The 25059-nt window shown below is 32.9% G+C and overlaps 1 protein-coding gene across 1 annotated transcript in view; it reads right to left on the bottom strand.

The window, feature by feature from the left end:
- Positions 1 to 6760: 6760 nt before the first annotated feature.
- Positions 6761 to 25059, bottom strand: part of LOC129869851 (transcription factor MYB124-like) — a 31946-nt gene continuing 13647 nt past the window's right edge. Inside the window, exons 2-13 of the mRNA XM_055944441.1 lie at positions 17467 to 17567; positions 12314 to 12360; positions 11827 to 11883; positions 11637 to 11709; positions 11317 to 11372; positions 11042 to 11221; positions 10840 to 10958; positions 10572 to 10696; positions 9765 to 9904; positions 9363 to 9583; positions 9133 to 9275; positions 6761 to 7506 (exon numbers count right to left, since the gene is read on the bottom strand). Of these exons, the coding sequence (XP_055800416.1) occupies positions 7405 to 7506; positions 9133 to 9275; positions 9363 to 9583; positions 9765 to 9904; positions 10572 to 10696; positions 10840 to 10958; positions 11042 to 11221; positions 11317 to 11372; positions 11637 to 11709; positions 11827 to 11883; positions 12314 to 12360; positions 17467 to 17567 (1364 nt within the window). The 3' untranslated portion in view covers positions 6761 to 7404. The remainder of the gene's footprint in view (positions 7507 to 9132; positions 9276 to 9362; positions 9584 to 9764; positions 9905 to 10571; positions 10697 to 10839; positions 10959 to 11041; positions 11222 to 11316; positions 11373 to 11636; positions 11710 to 11826; positions 11884 to 12313; positions 12361 to 17466; positions 17568 to 25059) is intronic.

Raw genomic sequence — 25059 nt, 5'->3', positions numbered from 1 at the left:
GGATGGAATACCTTTGACAAAACTAAGGACGACCACCATTTTTGAACCTACCATGAGAAAAGTTACCATAATCGGTTTGAGGCCTCTTGGACTTCTCTTAGTCCTTTCCTTTAGCTTTTCCTCCTTAATTTGTTCGGCATATGTCATGAGCCTTGAGATATCCATCTCATTGATGAGAATTAAGGTTCTACATTCTTTGACCACCAAATTGAACACACCTGAAACAAACTTACTCATATGAGCTCTTCCATCTGCAACCATAAAAGGAGCACATTTGGATAATTTAGTAAACTTGAGGACGTACTCCCTCACACTCATATTACCTTGGTGTAAATTGATGAACTCTTAAAACTTCACCTCCATCAACTCCAACAAAAAGAATCTATCAAGAAAAGTATCTTTGAACTCCTCATAATCAACGGGACTATGATCTACACCTCTCTCACCCTTCCATTGCCCATACCACACTTGGGTAACCCTTTTGAGTTGATACGCCGTCAAGTACGCCCCGTGATGCTAATAATCTTACCAATACCTTCCATGAACTCTTGTGGATCCTCATCCACTATAGAACCATAAAACTTGAGAGGGTTTATTCGGGTGAAGTCAAAAACTTAGCTAGTCGTCGTACCCACATTTGGGTTCACGAGAGCTACCACCTCTTGGTTCACTTGAGCCCTCCATGGCTTAAGCAAGAACTTGGAAAATGACTTAGAAATCTGCATGAGACACTTGTTCATTCAAGGGGTCATTTGGATCTTGTTTCTCCACCTCAACATTCCTTCGGACGAAGTATCTTTTTAGAGGCATGGTTCTGTAATCGCAAAGAGAAAGCATTAGAGAAGGAATCCTTAGAGTTCAACTCTATAGCACGATGAGATCATGAAAGAAGTGATGTTTTTCCTAAAATACCCCATAGCCTCCTATTCATAGATATGACGCGCTTTACATCAATAAACAAGAATCTACTCGATGCAACATGTTAGAATCTCTAGGACACTTGAACCTTGTGCTTTGATACCAAGTTTGTCACCATCCAAACTAGGCCATAAGTGCGACATGACAATTAGAATCCCAGAGGATCCTAACCAAGCCTCTTAGCATATCATTCAAGAGCATACATAAGTTAAATAAGCAAATAAGATAAAGCATAGACACAAAAACATAGTCTCAAAATAGAGAATATGTCTCAAAATACAGAATGGAAGACAACATAGACTCTAAACATCCAACATACCTCTACTACTAGACGGGGACTTAAGACAAGCTCCTACCTCACTCATGACAACATAAGAGAATAAAATAGTCAAATGATGCAAGTGAAGGTAAAGTGTCTTGTCCTCGAAGCATGAGGACTCACCACAAGTCCTAGTCTACGCTCAACTCTAGTAACGAATAGGAGGTGTATGATGATAGTTCGCCCCTACATTATGATACAATATAGGAAAAATATGTGTTAGTACGTGAAATGCACTAAGTATGTGAGAAATTTGCATGAACAATAACCATAGGACATAATCAATATGAAACATGAAATACAAGACCAATATCTTAAAAACATGATTAAAACCATGAAAACATTAAAGCATTTAACTCATTGGTCAATGCATCAAATCATCATCATCACATGAACTTCATAACTTTTCTTTAACTGGTGTGGAATAGGACCTTAACTGACACATAAGATCATGCAAGCTATTACATGGAATTCGATGATCCCTACATCGATAAGGGGGAGGCTACCTTGCTAGGATATACTCTGTCATGGTACTCTCGTAAACTAGGCTATATGTGGATCCACTAGCTTCGTCATATTGGAATCTTTAAACCTACGCAAGCAACGTAGCTTGGGACTAAAGATTTTTACTATAATTTCCTTGGGTAGCTACAATGCCTACCAGGCTGAACCCCAACTTAAAGTACTCTTAGTGCTAAGTCTTTACAGAACTTTAATGAAAACATAATCATTAACATCATTACGAAAGATATTAATAGATATCAATCCATATTTATAAAGATAACATAAGAATAGCCAATTATCAACTTCATCATAGTAAAATCATAAGAATAGCTCATTAACTTGCTTGATTCATAAAGAATCCATGAACTGGTGAGAATTGTCCTTATCACCTCTTTTAGCAAGATAGTGCAAGAATTGTCCTTATTGCACCATAACTTCTTTGATTATTGCATCTTTGAACATCATTTATAAAGCTTTCATTGAAATAACTTGAACATCATGATCACACTCATAAATCATGCTTGAAAAATCATAATCATAACTCATAAATCATAGTTGAAACTAACATATAGCATATGTCTTTCAAATTCATCTTGAAAACATGAAATGTCATGTGAATTATGCATAATTAAGCTAATAACATTAAATTATATCATAACTAAGAAGACCCAATGCAAATCATGAAATTAGGGCTTTTAGAAGAACAACTCATAAGAGATTTTGATAAGAAATCTTTGGGGTTCCATGGGTGAAAGGGCCCCGGGATGAATTCCCACATACCTTGACCTTTAGAAGCCCTAAGTTACAGAGAATTGAAGCTTGACCTTAAAGAAATCCTTGAATCACTTGAGGAAGAAGGAGACTTGGAGAGCATACTTTTTAGAGAGAAAACTTTGATTTAGAGAGTTTGGGTGAGAATGAGAGGGTTAGAAGGACTTAGGGTAGTTAATAGGTTAGAATATAGTCCCAAAATTCGTCTACGTTAATTAATAAAAACATAGAGAATGACCAAAATACCCCAACTTAAAACTGAAACTATATCTGGATGAGGGACCCACTACGGTATGTGAACATCACCACGGGCTGTGGTGGTGATCGTGGTCCTTGACTTGAACTTGGAAAGTTGGGTTTCTGAGGGGTGATCTTCACGAAAGTCACCACGGCTCGTGGTGCCTTCCCGTGGTAGGCACCTTGAATCAGGGGCTTGGGAGTTGGTCTTCATGGACCACACCACGGCTCGTGGTTCGCACCATGGGTCGTGAAGCCATTTGTGGTCCCTCCTCAGGTTTTCCCCTTTAAAATATTGACCTTCACGGACCCTCTCCACGGCTTGTAGTGAGCACTACAGGCCGTGAAGGTTGGGAGAGGTTTTTGTTCCGGTCGTTCGGAATTTTTTTTCGTAAAAAAGTCTCATGAAGAGTCACCTGATGCCAAAAACTGAGATTTGTTTTGGGAAACTTCTTTTGAATGTCTTTTTTTTGACTTTTCAACTTTTGGAGTCTTACAACTCCTTAGTCATTCTTAATTATTTGCTAATGTGATTTTTTTTATTTTATCAGTCTAAAAATAATTAGATATTAGTTTTTATATTTCTCTATCTTTACAAAGAAATGGTTTAAAAGAAGATAATCTAATCACAAATAAAAGTTTGTATCTCTATTAATTTAGATTTTATTTAATAAATCAGTGCATTTAATATTCCTTTAAGTACTTTTCTTTTAATCTAATTATTTATTTTATATATAGTTTTAGTCAAAAAATGATAAGCTATTATAATTATTTTTATATTCAAATAAAAGAAAGATAAATAACATAAAAAGAAAAGCATAAAATATAGAAAGAAAAAAGAAGAAGAAAAGAATAGAGAAATGAAGAGGTACTGTACATGAATGGAAAAAGCAGAAAGGTAGGCGCCACATTTTTTAACTTAATTGTCGATGAAGTTCAACTTCATAGGAAAGGGGGCATGCGACGTAAATTGTTTGGGCCGATTGGATATAATTAGAGTTACTAAGGGATGGGGTATGTGGGTGCAAATAGTTTAGTCTTTTAGTCTATTTAGTGTACTTTTCTCTAAAATAAATACTTAAATATGTAAACGGAAAATTTAGCCACTCTGAATGCAATGTATTTTGATTGGGTGTATATTTTGTTTTTAAAAAAAATTCTTTGCATCATCAATATACAATAGAATTAGTTGAAGGAGAGGGGAAAAAACTGATGAGCGGAAATAGCATAATTCACGGGAACCAACAATTTTCTACCGAAGATTGAAAATTATGAAAAAAATGTATATGAATGGAAAAAGCAGAAAGGCAGGCACCACATTTTTTTTAGCTTAATTGTCGGAGAAGTTTGACTTCATAGGAAAGGGGACACGTGACTTAAATTGTTTGGGCCGATTGGATATAATTAGAGTTACTGTGGGATGGGGTATGTGGGTGTAAATAGTTTAGCCTTTTAGTCTATTTAGTGTACTTTTCCCTAAAATAAATACCTAAATATGTAAATAGAAAATTTAGCTACTCTGAATGTATTTTGATTAGGTGTATATTTTGTTTTTAAAAAAAATTCTTTATATCATCAGTAAAAGGGCAGCTCGGTGCACTTAAGCTCCCGATATATACAGGGTCTGGAAAAGGGCCTCTTTACATCATCAATATACAATAAAATTAGTTGAAGGAGAGGGGAAAAAAATTGATGAACAGGAATCACATAATTAACAGGAACCAATAATTTTCTACCGAGGATTGAAAATTATGAAAAAAAGTGGCTCATGCAGGTCTCAAACCTGCGACCTTCGCGTTATTAGCACCAACTGAGCTAATGGGCCAGTTGCTTGTCTTAGTAAGCGTTTTGCTCCAAGTTCCCAAATATTCTTGGAAAATTATTTTTAAGTGAAGTTTCACCATTCGTTTGGCCACAATTTTTTTAAAGTTTTGATAAAGTTTCAAAAAATATTATTTTATACTCGTAAATTTTAAAAATACTCATAAATTTTTGTTATCATTTTATAATGAACATGTTCCGATAAAAAAATCTTATAACATAATTGATAACAATCATCAACAACAAAATAATGATACGGGCAAGAGCATTACATTAATCGAATTAAAAATAAATTATTATTTTTTTCAATCTTGTCACTTAAACTATTCTTTTCCAGAGGAGGTTATACCAAACTATTTTCTTATAAAATCTTCCCACATATTACGAACAATTTTTTTCTGACAGACTTTCATTTCTAGATTAGATAACCGAGAAGACAAAATAATATTGTTACTCTGAGTCGATTGTTTATAGATATATACTAGAAAAGAATAGTCAAGTTATTTATTAATAGATAGAGATATTATTTAATAAAATCGGTTGTCCACATTAATGGAGCAAGTTGATAGATAAATAATAGTTGAAATTAATAAATAATGAGTGTTTTTATAGAATATAAAAGTTTGGGGTAATTTTTAAAATTTTAAATTCTTAAAACTTCGCAAGTTCCCAAGTTTTTGTGAGGGTTTGGCCCCAAGTACTTTTTGAAAAAAACTTGAAAAATATTTGGGAATTTGTGTTTGTCCATACAATTTGCCATTACCGGGCAAATATATTTGACAAAATCCCCAAGTTCCCAAGTTCTAAAAAAAAACTAGAACTTGGGGACTTGAGAAGTTTTAAAAATTTTAAAATAACCCAAACTTTTATATTTTATAAAAACATCAATCATTAATTAATTCCAACTAAATATTTATCTACAACTTACTTCATTAAATAATCAACCAATACCATTAATTCCTCTTAAATAAAACTTATCTATAAAAGTGACCGCCAATCCTCTTTAGTGAAACTTCTCTCAATCAGCCAACAACCATATTTCTATTAAAGGAATGCGATATCATTTGCAAGACTACAGGGGAAGTGAAAGATAGCGCAAGAATGGAAAAGTGTTATTTGACTATAGACATACCTCTTTGTGTAATGTAATTGAAAGAACATTTGATGCGTGGAAAAGTAGATTCAAAATATAACGACAAGACATGAACAAATATTACTTAGACATTCATGTGAAAATAGTAGTTGCTTGTGCCGTACGTATTACATAATCTTTTGCGTGAAAATCAAAGCAGCAATTGAATATGAAAGTGATGATATGATTGTTGATAAAATGATGAACAATCGAGTCAGAGTAACAATATTGCTTCGTCTTCTCGGTCATCTAACTTAGAAATGAAAACTTGCCGGGAAGAGATTGTTCGTAGAATGTGGCTAGATTTTATAAAAAAATAGTTTGTTATTACCTCATCCAAAAAAGAATAGTTTGAATGAAAGGATTAGGAAAAAAGAATAATTTGTTTTTAATTCGATTAATATATTGCTCTTTCCTATATTGTTATTTTGTTGTTGTTGATTGTTATCAATTATATTATAAAGTTTTTTTTAACGGAACATGTTCATTATAAAATGATAACATAAATTTATGGGTATTTTTAATAATTTTTAGAACTTATAGATACAAAATAATATTTTTTGAAATTTCACCAAAACTTGAGAAAATTTGTGGCCAAACGCATGGTGAAACTTCACCAAAATTTCTCCCAAGAATAACTTACCGAGAATATTTGGGAACTTGAAGCCAAACGACACCTTAGTTTTTTTTAGAATTTGGGAACTAGATATTTGCCAAGTAATGACAAATGATATGGTCAGACACTAGTTTTTTTTTTCCAAGTTTTTCTCAAAAACTATTTGGGGTCAAACGACAAGTTATTTTGACCCACCACACTATCAAGCAAGAATTTTGCGTTGAAGCATTGCGTTTGATCATGAAATTTTTTCATTTTTTTCCGATGTTTAAACTTTATTTGTGCCTTGTAATTTCAAGATATAGGAACAACAATATTGAAAATACATTACAAATTTTAATCCATTGAGCATAATTGCAAAGATTCTAGGCATGATTTGTAAGTAGTGCTTTAAAATGAATGCTTTAAAAAAGATAAGAGAAGAGATATCTCAAATCCTCACTTTAATTCATATAGAATTCCCTCCACACTTCTACCTCTAGCTTTTGCTTTTCAATAATGATCACACTTGACCAACATTACCACCACCACCAATTGCTAAACAATTTAAATAAACTGCAGATTCACAGACCCCTACATTCCCACAACAAGATCCACCCCATTTACAAATCTCAGCAAGAAACAGAGCCAGCAGCACCGGACTATGTTGGTTGGACTCTTCAAAAATACCTTTCGGATGTGTGTCAGATTCTCTAAATATGCATAGCTTTTGAAGAATCCAACAAGGGTACGACAACATTTTTAAAGGGTACGAACAACTTAGCCACCAGAAAGCCTTGGAAGAAGTTCCACAAATAACTATCTTCTTTTCCATGCCACCAGAAAGCCTCTGAAGAAGTTCCACAAATAACTAACTTCTTTTCCATACTATGTAAACTTTGGTGAGTTGCCAATTTGTAACTACTACACTAAATGTTATGTACAATAAGCTTATCAAAACCCAAAAACTTATGTGTGTGCGCGCGTGTGCCTGCATTTTTGTATGTGTGTCATCTGAAAGGATGCAAATAGTTCCTGTCACATCTTCAGAGAAAAAGCTACAATGCTCTCTAGCAATCTCGGCGTGAGGTTGATCCATGCAATTGATCATAGGCTTTGTAGGAGTGCCCTTTTGCAAGATGGAGGTTGCGTGCTTTGATGAGGGGATGTAGACTCAACTCCCAGTGTTTTCAATAGGAATTGCCTCTCCTGAAATAATGGTACAAAATTCAGTTAGTAGTGCATCTGCATTCACATGGAAAATACGATTCAATGAAAAGCTATGATGAGGCGTATATAAATAGTTACGAGATTAACAGAACTTAAGGAAGAATTTTGAGTATAATCCGAACCATGGAAGTAGTGTTAGAGCTGTTGCACTCGGAGGAAATAAATTCTGATATTTTACACGACCATTTCAAACAACTAATTGTTAGAAGGTTAGTAGGTAGAAGTGTATCTATACTTGTAAGTAGGAGTGTATCATCTTGTTGCCCTTACTAGTTGGCATAGTACTACTAGTTTCTTGTTCTTCGATTTATGTTACTATCTGTTGTTTTGCGGATAAGTTCGAATATAGGATTATTGTTGTAGCACTGTTCTACTACTATCTGATGATTTTGTTATTTTCTATTGTCTCGTGTACTTCTCTACCTCACCATCTGAAGTAGAGGTAAAGTTTGTATACACTCAACCCTCCTTAAACCCTACTCTGTGGGACTTCACTGGGTATGTTGTTGTACTAATATTTTTGACACAAAAATGTGTAGAGCAGTCTTTCCTTGTATCTAAGATGTGCCTATTTGTCACATTATATGTAGCAAAAAGAGCCAAGACCATAATTTAGAAGACAATATTTGCGATAAAGGCATTAAGAAGTGGATGAAGGTTGTATAAACAGGTTCAGCTGAGAGATAATGAGAGAAAAGAGAAGGCAACAAGTTCTCCAGTAGGCAAAAGCCTTCATTACTACGCTTCTATGGTGGAACAAAAATATAGACGTTGTCCTTCTGAATGCACAAGGCTCCAAATTACAGGGTTTGGAAGAATTTCATGGTGCAGTTGTGATCCTAGCAGAAAATCATACATTTCTCGCCATTTCCTATGTAGTACATGTAAGCAGAAATTGGTACGATACCTCGGATATTGGCTGTTTTATGAGATATTATAGTATATATTTGGCTGTTCAGTGAAATATTAGGCAGGTGTATACATTGTATAATTTGTATTGTATGAAAAAAATGTGGTCGACTATGTATAAGTTTCTTTTCTCATACTATTTAGTGATACCCCCGTTATCTTTCTCCCTTTCTACCAAAGCTATCAAATGATGTAGGTCGTCAGTTATGACACTAAGTTATGATAAAATGCAAGAAGATATCTGCTACTTAAGTTTACTGGACCATTGTTCGAGGTGCAACACTAATTTCAAATTGAACGTATTTTTCAAAAGTTAATTATGGGAAACAGTTGGTTATAAAGTTTTCACACTCACTAACCCCAATGCCTGCTTCTGCAGCTCTAGTTGTACGATAGACAGTGTGACGTTATAGTTTTCATAAAAGTTAATGAAACCTCTGAACATGAACTCTCGCTATAGGGATATTCTGAAATAGACATGTTACAAATGTCTATTGCTGCTCGATTATCATGACATAGGCTGTGTGATATTCATAGTTCAAGAATGTCTCAACAATTGTAGTCATAAATTACTTGTTAGTTTCTAACAATGTCTCAGTTAAGCAAAACTTATTACCGTTTGTTGCTGGATTAAGTTCAGAATCATTATATCATCTTAATATATATTAGTCGAACTATAAAGTAATGGTTGCTTACACTTTCGGAAAACTTTGGGCTGGGAATTGCTGCAGCTAATGATCTGAATTCTGGAGTTACTTGGAGAGGAGAAGGATATTCACATTCAGTTGTTTCTGATCCATGATTATCCCTCATGTCATCACAAACAGGCGGAGTATCTGCTGTAATCAAAGTCATCATTTTTATAAGAATAAAGCAATTCAGCATAGCTATAGAACAGTCACTATGTAATACGAAATTCTTCGTACCACGGGGAAATGATAGATCACAGAAAATTCCATTTTCCAAATCTTGAACTCCAGTTTGATCACCTACTTGAGAATTTTCCAATCCAGATTGAGTCTCCTGATCACGCGCACATGGCTTAACTTGACTTTCTTCTGTTTTATCACCCAATACATGCAACAGCAGAGTTGATCCGGTACTGTACTCTGAACTGCCACCAGACTCTTCAAATAAAGCAAGTTGCCTGTACATCTAGATTTTAGACTTGTGGTAAAGGATTAGGTCTTCTACCTCCTCGAGGTAGTGGTAAGGTACACTCTACCATCCCCAGAACCCACTTAATGGGACTTCACCGGGTATGTTGTTGCTGTTGTTGGAAAAGGATAAGTCTGCAGTAGGAAAAATGAGCTTCTGCTGATCAATACCTTTTAGATGATCGTCTCCTTCCGTTACTACTTGAGTTTGTTATCAGATTCTTATGAGTATTGTGTCCTGAATTCATCTCTGGAAGCTGGAACTTGAGCATATCACCTTCCTTCATCTGATGAAGAAAATCCTCGAGTACCTACAAAATATTCAGATCGCCCCATTAGAGGCAGTGTTATCAATAGCAAAAAGCGCGAATAAAGTGTGAGCTTTAATGAGAAAAAGCGCAATGGAGAAAACATACAAACATATATGTTTAGTCCAAGACTAATAATCATTAGCATGAATAGCAAATACGTGGACAAAGAAATTGACTTATTTTACGATAAAGTGAAATTTCAATTATTTAGTGTCGCCTCTTCATGAAATGCTCATTCGCAAAGAAAAGTTTTTGTTAGAGACTTGATGACAACACTAATGCGCACATTAAGGAAGGAGGAAGCACTCAACATGTTTGAGCGTCGCTTCAAGGCTTAAGCGCGCCTTTGACAACACTATTTTTCCATAGTCAAATATATCAATCAAGAAAATTGGTGGTCTTGATTCCTGCCTATTCAATTTTTTAAAAAAAGTCATGTAGGAGTGAGGTTTTATTTACAGCTCGTTGCTTCCTCAGCGAGATTACAACTTCTGCGACCACTACTGTAAGAATAGCTTACCTAGAGATGAATCACGACGTCGACGATTATGCAATAATTCAAAAGGGAATGTAGTGGAGTAGAACAGAAAAAACTAGCTTTAGGGTCTATAAATGGTCATTAAGTATATTCGAAAAGAAGAAGAAAATAACGACTAATAGACCTTACCTTCCAAGCATTTTCAAGACTCTGGTTAGTGTTTTCCGAATTAACTTTGAGTGCCAGTGAGCTCGGTAGTTCTGCTTGTTGCATCAACACATTTATCTTCGGATCGTTTTTCTTAAAGAATGTTCCTTGAAAATCCATAAACAGCCAGTTACACAATTGTTTTTCTCAATAGAAATGAGCAATGGTTTGTTGTTCTCTCATCTGATATTCGAGTACTGTCCTCTTTACATACAAAGTTTACTGTCAAAGATTGAAAAAGATTAGTTACCGTTTTCAGATGTCTCTTTCAAGTTTTTGACATTCTGAGCAAGCACTGCAAATGGATGTCTAAGCGGTTTATTATTATTCGGACAATCATCAACAGAGCTTTCTATAGTGTGGTTCCTCCTACATCACGACAATTGTATGTTATATAATACATAACTTTGGTCTCTCTGCGACTTAATTTAACCATGATGTATACATTTTACCTCAGCTTCTTAATAGGAGCGGAAACATCAGATATTGTGTCAATATCAAGCCTATCTGGAAAGATAACCCTCTTGTTATTCAGATTGATGTATGAAGTCGTATTTTCTTTAGCCATTGCTTCATGTTTTGCTTTCTTTTTGCAGATTGTAGTGAACCGATTCTTCACAGCATTATCCGTTCTGTATTAACACGAAGGAAAAGTTCAAAACACAAAACATTCCCAACTAAAAACTGAAATTTCTAACAATTAGTACCAAAATACAATGTTGTTTACCTGCCTGACACCACCTTGGCAATTTCTGTCCATCTGTTTCCAAAGATTTTTTGAGCCTGCAAGTGCGCGAGGCGCGAGCAATTTTTTTCTATCAGATGTGCATTTTAATCACAATTTATCATCACAACTAAAATGTCCTGAAAAGAAATGAAAAGCAATCTATCTAACTCCAAAATGACACTAATTCACATCAGGTGAAACAAAAAGCGGAAATGATCTCTTATAACCACTTACAAATTGACTTTTTTAAATCTCGTGCATAAAAATGAAGATCTCTCGTTAAAAGGACATCTTAAGCAATCAACATAACATCATTTTACCTCGCATAAGAGAATATCTTCTTCAGGTGACCATCCGCCTTTTTTGAAATCAGAGTTCAAATAAGTGAACCATCTGCAGATTTTTTAAAACACAATTACCATAGATGATCAAAAGAAAAAAAAATACAGTAAATGAACAAGTGAAAGAGTCAAGTACAGAGAGAAAAAAAGAGAAACATTTTGGACAGACCTTCTTTTGCATTGTCTAGTTGTTTTATCCTTGAAGTTTGAAGCTATGATCGTCCAACTACAGCATACATCATGAAGAAAAAATAATCATTTGGCTTCAAAGGGCGGAGCTAGTAAGTGCCAAGAGTGCGGAAAATTACAAAACTGCTTATAAATGGTTAAAATTATTTATATATATATGTGTGTGTGTGCGTGTGTGTTTATTTTTTCATATTTTAAACTCTTTAATGAAAATTTTGGCTCTACCACCGCCGGTCGCCTTCAATAGCCATATGGCCAAACTTTTTGGTCTTATTAATTAGATACAAAATATATGGCCCTTTTTTAAGATTATTGAATATTTTCAAGGGTTGATTTCTTAGCTATCTGGTAACTCTTTGATTCCAATTTTCTTTGACAAGAAAGTGACTTTCTATAATAAATATTAATCAAGTGAGCACGTAAAATAGCAACTCAAAAAATAGAATCAAAAGGATAAGTAACAATACTTGTCAATTCCATGATTACGAATTTGCTCCCGTAGTATATCGTCTTCCTGCAACTCAAAACAATCACTTCCATGTCAGAAAATCATCAACACAAGTTGTTACCATAAATAGCTGCATGAATCAAAGCGGATATTGAAGTGGGACCCTCTAATAGCATCAGGTGACCAAGTATGCAATGCAGAAACACAACAACTCAGAAAGGACCAAAACAAATAAAACAATGACCAACCAATCAAGCATAATAATTAGTACCTCTTGTGACCAAGAAACAATATGTCTTTCTTTTGGTTTGGCTCCATCACAATTATTTTCTTTACTGTTTGAATTGGCTGCTAATTTCTTCTTCATTTTTTCACAACGTATAATAGATTGCATGCGAATGCTATATATGTTACAAAAGAGCCTTTTTGATGAATGATTGATTTATATAGAAATGGCTTAAGGAGACAAAAAAGGGGGAAAACTGTTCCACTACTTGGGTTCCTTTCTCCTTGGATTCACTAGTTTATACTATTGGAATTCTATGCATTCCAGAAAATATTACCTTTGTCGCTTTGCACCTTTTTAAGTCAATTTGACCTTTTTTTAAGCTAAATTAAATTATATTAATTTAATACTTTAAAATAAAATTTAGATATTCAAAAATCATACTTAAAGTATTATAAATTATAATTTTAAAAAAATATAATTAAAAAATATATCTTAAAATAATAATTAAAGTTTATATTGTTTTATTTTTAAAAAGAAAATTGTGACAAGTAAAATGAACGGAGGAGTACTTCACTCTATTTTCAATTTATGTGGGCACCTTGATTTGGATTTTGAGAATCACAAAGTGTTTTTTTATTGAGATTTTTTCATATAAATTTTTAATATATATATATAATCTAGTAAAATATTATATTGAGAGTGAGATGGTCATGGGTAGAAATTGGAGATGTTGGGTGGGTGGAGAGGAATATGGCTACAAAAAAAGTCTATTTGTGCCATTATTTTTTAATGATCAGGTTTGATGGTTTTACAAAAGGACCATTTTTTCACAAGGCCTCTTAGCAAAGGTCCACGTCATCAAAATTAAGCTCGTCAAAAAAAATTAAATATGTTATCGAATTTTAGAAAAAAGTTTATTTATATCATTTGTTAATAGTTGGGCTTAATTATGCCACTGTTGTTACAAAAAGCACCCACTTGTGCTAATTTTTTACGGTTAAGTTTGATTATCTTTTAAATTTTTATTTTTTCCACATGGCCTCTTATTAGAAGCCCACGTGTCTAAATTAAACCAACTTGATTTTAATTATAATTATATATATATATATATATATATATATATATATATATATATATATATATATATATATATATATATATATTTGTGATATTTAGGTAAAATTGAGCGATCCCTTTGGTTACAAAAAAAAAAGTAATTATTCAATGATTATTATGCGATACTTAGGTACATCGAGTGACTTTTTTATTAAGAAATAATTTAATAATTTTAGTGAAATAAAATAAAAATTAAGTGACTGTCCGTAAAATGAACCCTCAAACTATCTTCCAAATTTTAATAAGTCAAAAAGATATACTACTCAAATATTTCCAGGAATAAAATGATGTGCATGTACAAAACTTTCTAGTGTGGGAACCTAATTGCATCTAAAAGGAACAGATGGAACCCTAGGTAAAAGTTTGTAAGTTAGAAAAATGAATTCAAGTTCTATGTATTGATATTTAAAGAGTATTTATAATCAGATTATTTATATTATAACTGTTTGTAAGTTTCTAAGATAATCATTAGTTAACAACTTGATAATATTTATAATTAATTTACGCTATACTTATAGCACAAATTCCCTCTTGAATATTTGCAACTATACATACAGTAAAACCTTTCTAAATTAATATTATTGGAATACTGAAATATTATTATTTTTATAGAGATATTATTTAATTAATAAATTAATATTTATTAATTTAAAGAATGTTTTCGAGATTCAATGGAGCGTCAAGGAATTCAAATAAACCCGCTTATGAAAACAATATGCATGAACTTGTTGTCATAATTAATGATCTCAGTTACCATAAAATGAATGTCAATAGTCTATTGGATTATCTGGATGAACATGACACATGTCCAGAGGTCGAGAGCTTAGAAGAAATTGTGGATACCATCAGAGAGAACAATGTTAATGATGCAGTTGAAGACGATACAATACATTTGAAATCAATTATGTGTAAGAAAACACTTATCACGTCTAGAACTCTTCACAATTTTTTGGTGCAGTTCAAGAAGAATACCGAAATTTTTGGATCCAATTAAAAAAGTTAGAGGTGAACTTCAGCTAGATTTACATTTTAACAAAAATAATAAAGACTAGAATCATATTTCACTAAATTGTTTTAGATATTTTTATAATTTTAAAGAATTATTAATTTATAATATTAATAGAATCATATATTTATATAAGTGTTTTCTAAAAATATATTATTTTATTGTCTTATCGAGATTAATATTTTTTTTCACTGATCCAAATTGAGATCGAAGAAAAATATTATCTTAGAGAGTTTATTAATTTACTGAAAATTCATTTAAAAAGATTTTACTTAACTTAATCAACATGGATATATCTCTATCACTGTGCCTTAATTTGTTGCCTTTTTTATTTTTAAATAATAATAATTTGGGAGCAGGGAAAGCGGAAACAAGAAGAGAATTACAAGGAAAATCAAATGTAAAAATTTAGGTAGACAACCAATGAATATTTAGGTAATTGAATTCATGTATTCATTTTGAAAACATTCGTCCATGGTCTGATGCCTTCACACCTTAGCTCACTTTCCTAGATCTTTCTTGCCTATCACTTTATTATTATTTTACTTACTAAGAAAAGCCAATAAGCAGGCTCCTCTCCGTCAAAATATCTGCTCGTTGACAAAGGAGTTTTAGGTCATTTTAACTGATCAATTTATTTTTTATAGTTACTTCATAAAATGTTTATTATTTTATCCTTTATTTATTAATTTTTTTGGAAAATAATTTGAAGAATAAGTAATTAATATTGAGGGTAAAATATCTATACAAAACAATTCTCGTAATATGTCAAAAGTTAGAAGTAAAAAGTAAAAAAAATATTTTTAACAAAGTGAACAAATAAAAGTAAACAGATTGAATATTTGAGAGCTTTCTACTATTTTTCAATGGTAAGATTTGTATTACCCAAAGATCCAAACAACAAAGAAAATTTATAGTAGCAGTGGATGTTCTTTCTGTTGACATGGAAAAAACAGAAAATATTTGTGCAGTCATTGATTTTCTTTCACTTCTAGACTATCTATTCGGCTATAAAAATGACGATTCACATTTTTTCAGAATAAAAATTACTTTATTGAAAAATAAATATTTGACCGTAAAAATTTCAAAATTTAATTTGAATTTACGTTTCAAATTTTTAAAAACAAGTTATAGCTTGTTTTCTAACTCACTTTTAAGATTGTATTACATTTAAGTATGAATATTATTTCACTTATTGTAAAAAAATAATATAACTAAATCAAATAAAATAAAATAAAAATAATTGAAAAATTAGGACATTAAATGGAGAAAAATGAAGCATAATTAATTACTTTTATTATTATTTTTTGATTGTTGATGAAGTATTATTACACTTTATAATTAAGTGTAAATTATACTTATTACTTAAATAAATTATAGATGTAACGTTAATCGATAACTAATTTGTCTATATGGGAGCGTATGTGGTGTTGAAAATTAAACTAACTCAAATGACATGTGATGATAGCATATAACTTTTAGAATCATATGATAAGAGTAATTATATTCCAATGGAGAATATATTCAACCCTAGAGCCGAATGTCTTAATGATGAGCTTGAATGATTTTCATTATGTCATTCTTAGATTTTGAATTCAATTGACCACTTTTTGCTCTGCTCATATCTAAATAAAACACAAGGAGGAGAGAAATTATGAAATTGAGTACTTTCATTACACACATCCTTCAATATAACATTTACTTAACACAAGCAAAATATGGATAATAATAAAGAAATGAATCTCGAACCTAACTCAATCATAAAAGTTAGTTTAAAGGAAAGATGATTGTTTAAACTTTATAAGGAGCTCAGGATTCTTGTCTATCACTGATGTAATATGTTCAAATTTTATAAGAAGTTCAGGGTTCTTGTCTATCACCGACGTAGCATTCCATTTCATTATTCCCTCCCCCACCCCAATTCGGATATTCCACTGTCAGGTTAGGACCGTGCACATTCATAAACATTCATAAATAGGGGGTATATCCACACCCTGTCAAGGGAAGCTTAACTTAATGAGAGACCTAAAATGAAATTTAATTAGAGGTGTAAAATCTAAATAATTCAACTTCATATTTATTTATTCAAAATTATTTTTTTAATTTCATCAATTCAACGTTGAGAAATATCCCTTTATTGAGGCAATTATTATATGATTTCTTAACATAATTCTATAAGTAATGTTATAAAACTGTATTGGAAAATATTAAGCAGTAACAAAAACTTCTGAAAGTAATAAAGACAGAATCTGGAATTAATCAAAAAAATAATAACAGTATATGAACAATTATTGTAAGAACAAAATCGAGCCCACTGAATACACAGTGTGTCCTTAAGGAAATTATTCCCCTCAAAGTACCCGAGGTTTTGGAATCTTTCCTCCCAGGATAGAACGATTTACTCACCAAAGTAGAGGTACTACAAATTTTTGGTGACTGCGAACCACTTGAAGGCTGTATATCACACGAGTTTTAGGAAGTGCAGAAAGAAGAAGAAGAAGATGTTGTTTCAGAATTTCCGTATGAAACATTCTGAGGATTAAGAGACATATATAGACTGTTTGCACCTTTTAAGAAAAGGCACCTGTTGGAAAAAGATTTGCCTGTTGAGAAAAGGTTTGCAACTTTTCGGACAAGGTTGCAACCTTTCAAAATCTGTTGAAAAAACAAAGGGAAATAATTTTAAATTAATCCGGAAAAGAAACGGGTCGCGGGTCAGGATTTTTTCACTTAATTAATTAAATAAATAAATAATATTAACTAATTAAAATTTAAAGGAAATTTGGTCCAAAAAGATTATCAATCAATCATATCAATTGACCAAATCCGAATCCGAATCCGAATTCGAATCTGAAGCCGAAGCCAAAGCCGAAGCCGAAGCCGAATCCGAATCTGAATCTGAATCTGAATCTGAATCTGAATCTGAATCCGAATCCGAAGCCGAAGCCGAAGCCGAAGCCAAAGCTGAAGCCGAAGCCGAAGCCGTAGCCGTAGCCGAGCGAGCGACGACGGCGACGGCGTGAGGGAAGACCCTCTTCTTGACCCTTTAGCAACATGAAGGAGTGTTTCTACTTTTAAGTAGGAGACTTTTCCTTTCCACCACCTATGTGGGACCAAAGCTTATTTAATAAAGCAAGAGAGAATAAATCATTTTCCTCTCCACTTCTTTTTCCCTCAATTTCTCATTCAAACTATCAATTAAACCCAACAATCCCCCACATGAATGGGGAATGATTCCAAGATAAAGGAATGCACGGATAAGTGTGTGATATACAAGCGAAGATTAATTGCATCTAGATAAGTTTGTTTCCCTTTGAACTTTCCATAGTGAACTTATATAGGATATACTCGATCAATCGGTAGATGCGATATCTTTGAACTGTCGAACTTTGTTGTATAACTAGATAACATAAGTCACACAATTAATTATCAACCATCTATGGTTCTCACGGTTGTGCTCTTTTCAGCCATGAACACCGCCTAGTTTCATGAATGCATAGAGAATGGGCCTTTACCGTTATTCCCCTTGAAGCGGCTTATACTTCATATTCACATAGGTGATTTCTAAACGTGTAGTCCTATAGACACATTATCTAGTTATTTTCCGCCAGACTTAGATAATCATTAAAAAACCTTTAATGCTGTATTAACTCAGTAAAAAGCCTTAAGGTTTTATCCTTTGTTTCTGAACATTGTCATCATCATGAGAATGGATTGAGTTATTTGACAATGTTGAACTGCTAATCATAACTTTGTTTGATCTCTTTGAACCTAGTTCTTGGGATCTCTAGTCTACTAGGTAGAGTTACCGCCATGATGACTTGTCCTAGGCCTTAACCCCATTCCCCTCGATGATCTTTCAACAGCCTCTCTAGATAAGCCTTTTGTTAGTGGATCCGATACATTATCTCTTGACTTTACGTAGTCAATAGTGATAACACCACTAGAGAGTAGTTGTCTAACAGTATTGTGTCGCCGTCGAATGTGACACGATTTTCCATTATACATAACGCTTCCTGCCCTTTCTATTGCCGTTTGGCTATCACAATGTATACGTATGGGTGCCAAAGGTTTGGGCCAAAATGGAATATCTTCCAAAATATTTCGAAGCCATTCAGCTTCTTCACCAGCCTTGTCTAAAGCTATAAATTCAGACTCCATTGTAGAGCAGGCGATGCATGTCTGTTTTGATGATGTCCAAGACACTGCTCCTCCACCAACGGTGAAAATATATCCACTTGTGGATTTAACTTCAGATGATCCGGTGATCCAGTTTGCATCACTATATCCCTCAATTACTGCGGGATATTTATTATAATGCAAAGTATAGTTTTGGGTGTATTTCAAATACTCCAAGACTCGTTTCATTGCCATCCAATGAGTTTGATTAGGATTATTCGTGAATCGACTCAACTTGCTAATAGCATATGCTATATCTGGTCGTGTACAATTCATAATATACATCAAACTTCCCAAAACTCGTGCATAGTCCAATTGTGAGTCACTTTTACCTTTATTCTTTTGAAGTGCAAAACTTACATCAATTGGAGTGTTTGCAACATTAAAATTTAAATACTTGAACTTATCAAGAGGGTTTCAATATAATGTGACTGTGATAATGCTAGACCTTGTGGAGTTTTATGAATCCTAATTCCTAAGATTAAGTCAGCAACCCCTAAGTCTTTCATGTCAAATTTGCTAGCAAGCATACGCTTCGTAGCATTTACATCGGCAATATCTTTACTCATTATCAACATGTCATCAACATATAAACAAACAATGACTTCATGATTTGGAGTATTTTTAATGTAAACACATTTGTCACACTCATTAATCTTAAATCAATTTGCCAACATTTTTTGGTCAAATTTCGCATGCCATTGTTTAGGTGCTTGTTTAAGTCCATAAAGTGACTTAACAAGTTTGCACATTTTCCTTTCTTTACCTGGAACTACGAAACCCTCAGGTTGTTCCATGTAAATTTCTTCCTCTAATTCTCCATTTAAGAAAGCCGGCTTAACATCCATTTGATGAATTTCAAGACCATATACAGCTGCAAGTGCCACTAACACCCGAATAGATGTTATTCTTGTTACCGGCGAGTATGTGTCAAAGTAATCAAGACCTTCTTTTTGTCTATAACCTTTTACCACAAGTCTTGCCTTATATTTATCAATAGTGCCATCAGCTTTCATTTTTCTTTTAAATATCCATTTTGATCCTAAAGGTTTATTTCCAGGAGGAAGATCAACCAATTCCCATGTATGGTTATTCAAAATTGATTGAATCTCACTATTGATTGCCTCTTTCCAAAATGCTGAATCAGAAGAAGACATTGCAGCTTTAAATGTTTGAGTCTCATTTTCAAGCAAGAATGTCACAAAATTTGGTCCAAAGGAAGTAGATATCCTTTGACGTTTTCTACGCCTTGTATCCTCTTCGATTGGTTTACTTTCCTTTGGTTCTTCTCGTGGTCGTTTAGATCTTTCACTTGAGGACTCATATTTAGTTTTATACGGATAAATATTTTCAAAGAATTCAGCATTATCTGATTCAATTACCGTATTAATATTAATTTCAGGATTATCCGATTTATGAACCAAAAATCGACAAGCTTTGCTGTTTGTAACATAGTCAATAAAAACACAATCCATGGTCTTTGGTCCGATTTTTACCCTTTTGGGCAAAGGAAATTGGATCTTTGCTAAACACCCCACACTTTGAAATATTTCAAGTTGGGTTTTCTTTCTTTCCATAGTTCATATGGAATAGTTTGTGTTTTGCTGTGGGGCACTCTGTTGAGTATTCGATTAGCTGTAAGGATTGCTTCCCCCCACAAGTTCTGCGGTAAACTGGAACTTATTAATAAAGCATTCATCATTTCTTTTAATATTCGATTTTTTCTTTCCGCAATTCCATTTGATTGTGGTGTGTTAGGGCCAGTAGTTTGATGAATAATTCCATATTCTAAACATATCTCTTCAAAAGGAGATTCGTATTCTCCACCCCTATCACTTCTAATCATTTTTATCCTTTTATTCAATTGATTTTCCACTTCGTTCTTGTATTGCTTAAATGCATCAATTGCTTCATCCTTACTATTAAGCAGATACACATAACAATATCGAGTGCAATCATCAATAAAAGTTATAAAATACTTCTTCCCACCACGAGTTGGTGTAGACTTCATATCACAAATGTCTGTGTGAATCAATTCTAAGGGACTAGAATTCCTTTCAACAGATTTATAAGGATGCTTAACATACTTAGATTCAACACATACTTGACATTTTGATTTATTGCAATCAAAGTTAGACAATATATTTAAGTTAATCAGTTTTCGCAAGGTTTTATGATTGACATGTCCTAAATGTGAATGCCATAAATTATTTGACTCAAGTAAGTAAGAAGAAACTTGAACTTTATTATCATCAACAACCATTACATTTAGTTTGAAAAGACCCTTAGTGAGGTAGCCTTTTCCTAGATACATTTCATTCTTACTGACAACTACTTTGTCTGAAACTAGAACACACTTGAATCCATTCCTGATAAGAAGGCCAGCAGACACCAAATTCTTTCGCATTTCTGGAACATGATAAACTTTGTTCAGCGTCACCACCTTGCCGGATGTTATTTTCAGAAATACTCTCCTATATCCTTCAATCTTAGCAGTTGCAGAATTTTCCATATAGATCGTTGCATCAGGTGCTGCAGGAGAATAAGTAGAGAAGGCTTCTCGGACTGCACACACATGCGAAGTAGCTCCTGAATCAAGCCACCATTCTTTGGGATTACCTACTAGGTTGCATTCTAATAGCATTGCACACAGATCATCGATACCTTCTTTATTTTCCATCATATTGGCTTGTCCATTTCTCTTGTCCTTTTTTGGAAGACGACAATCTAGAGCTTTGTGACCAACTTTCCCACAATTATAACAATTGCCCTTGAACTTTTTCTTGTTCTGCTCCTAATTCTTTCCAAAAGGTTGCTTCCTTTTCTTATTCTTTGGAGCAGCATCTTCAACGATGTTTGCTCCCATAATCGTTGAATTTCCACGCGACTTTTTTTCTGCTGTTTTGTTATCTTCCTCAATTTTGAGACGAATCACAAGATCTTCCAACTTCATTTCCTTGCGCTTGTGCTTTAGATAATTTTTAAAATCTCTCCACGAAGGAGGCAACTTTTCTATCATAGCAGCCACTTGAAATGCTTCATTAACTACCATACCTTCAGCAGTAAGGTCATGAAAAATAAGTTGTAGTTCTTGAACTTGGGTTCCAACAGTTCTGCTATCTATCATTTTATAGTCTAGGAACTTAGCAACGATAAATTTTTTCAAGCATGCATCTTCAGTCTTGTACTTCTTCTCAAGTGCATTCCACAATTCTTTAAAAGTTTTTACAGCACTGTAGATATTGTACAAATCATCATCCAAAGCACTTAGGATGTAACCCTTGCATAGAAAATCCGCCTGTGTCCATGCCTCAGTAATCATAAATTTTTTATTGGCCGGCATATCAGCAGCGGGCACAGGAGGGTCTTCGTTGGTGAACTTCTGCATACCAAGAGTGGTAAGCCAAAAGAACACCCTTTGCTGCCATCCTTTGAAGTTGGCTAGAGAAAATTTTCCTGGTTTTTCTGCCGGTGGCACAGAAGTGCGGCTTGTTGCAGCAATAGTAGCAGAAGTAGTAGTAGTATCACTTGTCATTTCTTTTCACTGTCAAAGTAGACAAACTGTCTTAATATTTCAGAATATCAGACCTTTTACAAAAACAACGATGAAGTTTTTATACTCTTCAAATCATTGTACAAGTATGAACTTTAATATTCCAACGAAGTTTTTATACTCTTCAAGTCATAATATTTATTTCATACGGAGTAGAAAACCACACAGGTTTTAGTCTCCAAAAACAGAATACAGTTTAATCAGAAAAACAAAATAACGCTAATTTCCTTAAGATTGTTATAAAACTGTATTGGAAAATATTAAACAGTAACAAAAACTTCTGAAAGTAATAAAGACAGAATCTGGAATTAATCAAAAAAAATTATAACAATATATGAACAATTATTGTAAGAACAAAATCGAGCCCACTGAATACACAGTGTGTCCTTAAGGAAATTATTTCCCTCAAAGTACCCGAGGTTTTGGAATCTTTCCTCCCAGGATAGAACGATTTACTCACCAAAGTAGAGATACTGCAAATTTTTGGTGACTGCGAACCACTTGAAGGCTGTATATCACACGAGTTTTAGAAAGTGCAGAAAGAAGAAGAAGAAGATGTTGTTTTAGAATTTTCGTATGGAACATTCTGAGGATTAAGAAAGTAACTTTTCAGACAAGGTTGCAACCTTTCAAAAATCTGTTGGAAAAACGGAGGGTCAGGATTTTTCACTTAATTAATTAAATAAATAAATAATATTAATTAATTAAAATTTAAAGGAAATTTGGTCCAAAAATATTATCAATCATATCAATTGACCGAATCCGTAGCCGTAGCCGTAGCCGACGACGGCGCGAGGAGAGACCCTCTTCTTGACCCTTTAGCAACATGAAGGAGTGTTTCTACTTTTAAGTAGGAGACTTTTCCTTTCCACCACCTATTTGGGACCAAAGCTTATTTAATAAAGCAAGAGAGAACAAATCATTTTCCTCTCCACTTCTTTTTCCCTCAATTTCTCATTCAAACTATCAATTAAACCCAACAAGTAATAAGTTGGCAAATTTTAAATAAAGATAAGTGTTAGAACCATAAAATACGATTCAAGAAGTTGATAAATTAAAAAAAAAAGAAAATGAAGAAGAAGAAGTTGATAACGTGGTATACCCCACTTTAATGTGTTTGTTGTAGTGCTCGAAAATTTACGAAGAAATAAAACAGATAATTTACAATTCAGTTTGTTCAACACTTTTTGATTGTTGATTCATATGTTTGAGAGAATATTACTCTAACTTATCAAAGATTTCAAGAGAGAGAATACAAAAAAAGTTAAAAAAATGTAAAAAAAGGCAAAACAATATTTTCTTGATTTCTTGTATTTGAACGGTTTAAGGAAAATAAAATAATATATATTTTTAAAATATATATATATATATACATATATATATATTATCATACATAATTAATTTTTATCTATAAATGTATACACATAATTTGTTCTTGATAAATATTTAAGCCCACTGCCCCTCCAAAATTGGGGCCTAAGGATATGCCTTATTTTTGAATGCATTGAGCTGGCCCTGCACCCTGCAACAATCCAAACCTTGGGTATTTCCACCCTCTTTTAATTGGTCTGGGGGGCATTCCCCTCGCCCCTCTGTCACCCTTCGGAGGCCTACATCGGATTGGGAAAGATTTTGATATCACGTAAGAAAATAAATATTGAATCTAAGTCAATCTCAAAAACTAGCTTAAGAAAAGAGGATTACTTCATGTCTTGTAAGAGGCCTAGATTGAGCATGAGTCTGATATCTTGTAAAAAGTCTCGTAACTAGCTCAAATATGTCATATGTTAAAAGTTTGATTTGTTTATGTTATTTTCGTTTGAAAAAAGGTTCATCAATACAATTATGAGTTAATTGAAAACACATCCTATTTTGCAAAATCATTTGGTCCACGAGGTGAACGATGATTTGGCCATGTCATTATTATTTTTTTCATTTTTAAAAAAATATCCAAATTTCTAAAATCCATTTGATTTTTGTCTTAAAAAATAATTATAAGCCCACCTGAATTTTTTCTCAAATACACATTTCTAAAATTTTCTTTGTCTTGTATTTAAATTTTCTCAAACAAACGCAATTTTTTTTCTATTGATTTTATATATTCCTTTAATTTTTTTTCCGTCTTCCCTTTAACTTGATTTCAAATTTAATTCCAAATGTCTTGTATTTAAAATAAGTTAATTTCGAACGACTACCAAAAAAAGGTTAATGAAATCAAATAAGACATAATTTTTTTTAAATATATTAAAAATAAAGGAGACTTTTTAAAAATATTATTATTATTATTGTCTTTAAAAAATACACAAAAAAAATCGGGTGGATTAATAATTTGTTTTTTTTTAAATAAAAAAATTCTAATGGGTTTTAGAAATTTGAATGATTTTAAAGAAAAAAAAATTAATGACTTGACCGAATCATCATTCGCAACGTGGACAAAATAATTTTGCAAAATCGTATGTGATTTTCAATTAACCCATAATGATATGGATTAGCCTTTTTTTTTTCAAATAAAAATGACATAGATATCAATCTTTTAATGGATGACATGAATAAACATTTTCTCAAAATTTAATGATATATTTGAACCTCTTCCCATATATATAACCTGAATTGAAGATGAAAAAAGAAAACGAAAAAAAAAACACTTTTTAATTATATTTAGTGTTGGGGTGTGATGCCTCA

The sequence above is a fragment of the Solanum dulcamara genome, chromosome 10 (genome assembly GCF_947179165.1).
Source record: "Solanum dulcamara chromosome 10, daSolDulc1.2, whole genome shotgun sequence".
NCBI lineage: Eukaryota > Viridiplantae > Streptophyta > Magnoliopsida > Solanales > Solanaceae > Solanum > Solanum dulcamara.
Note: the sequence above shows the minus strand (reverse complement) of the source record. Positions and strands in the feature narration are given on the sequence as shown.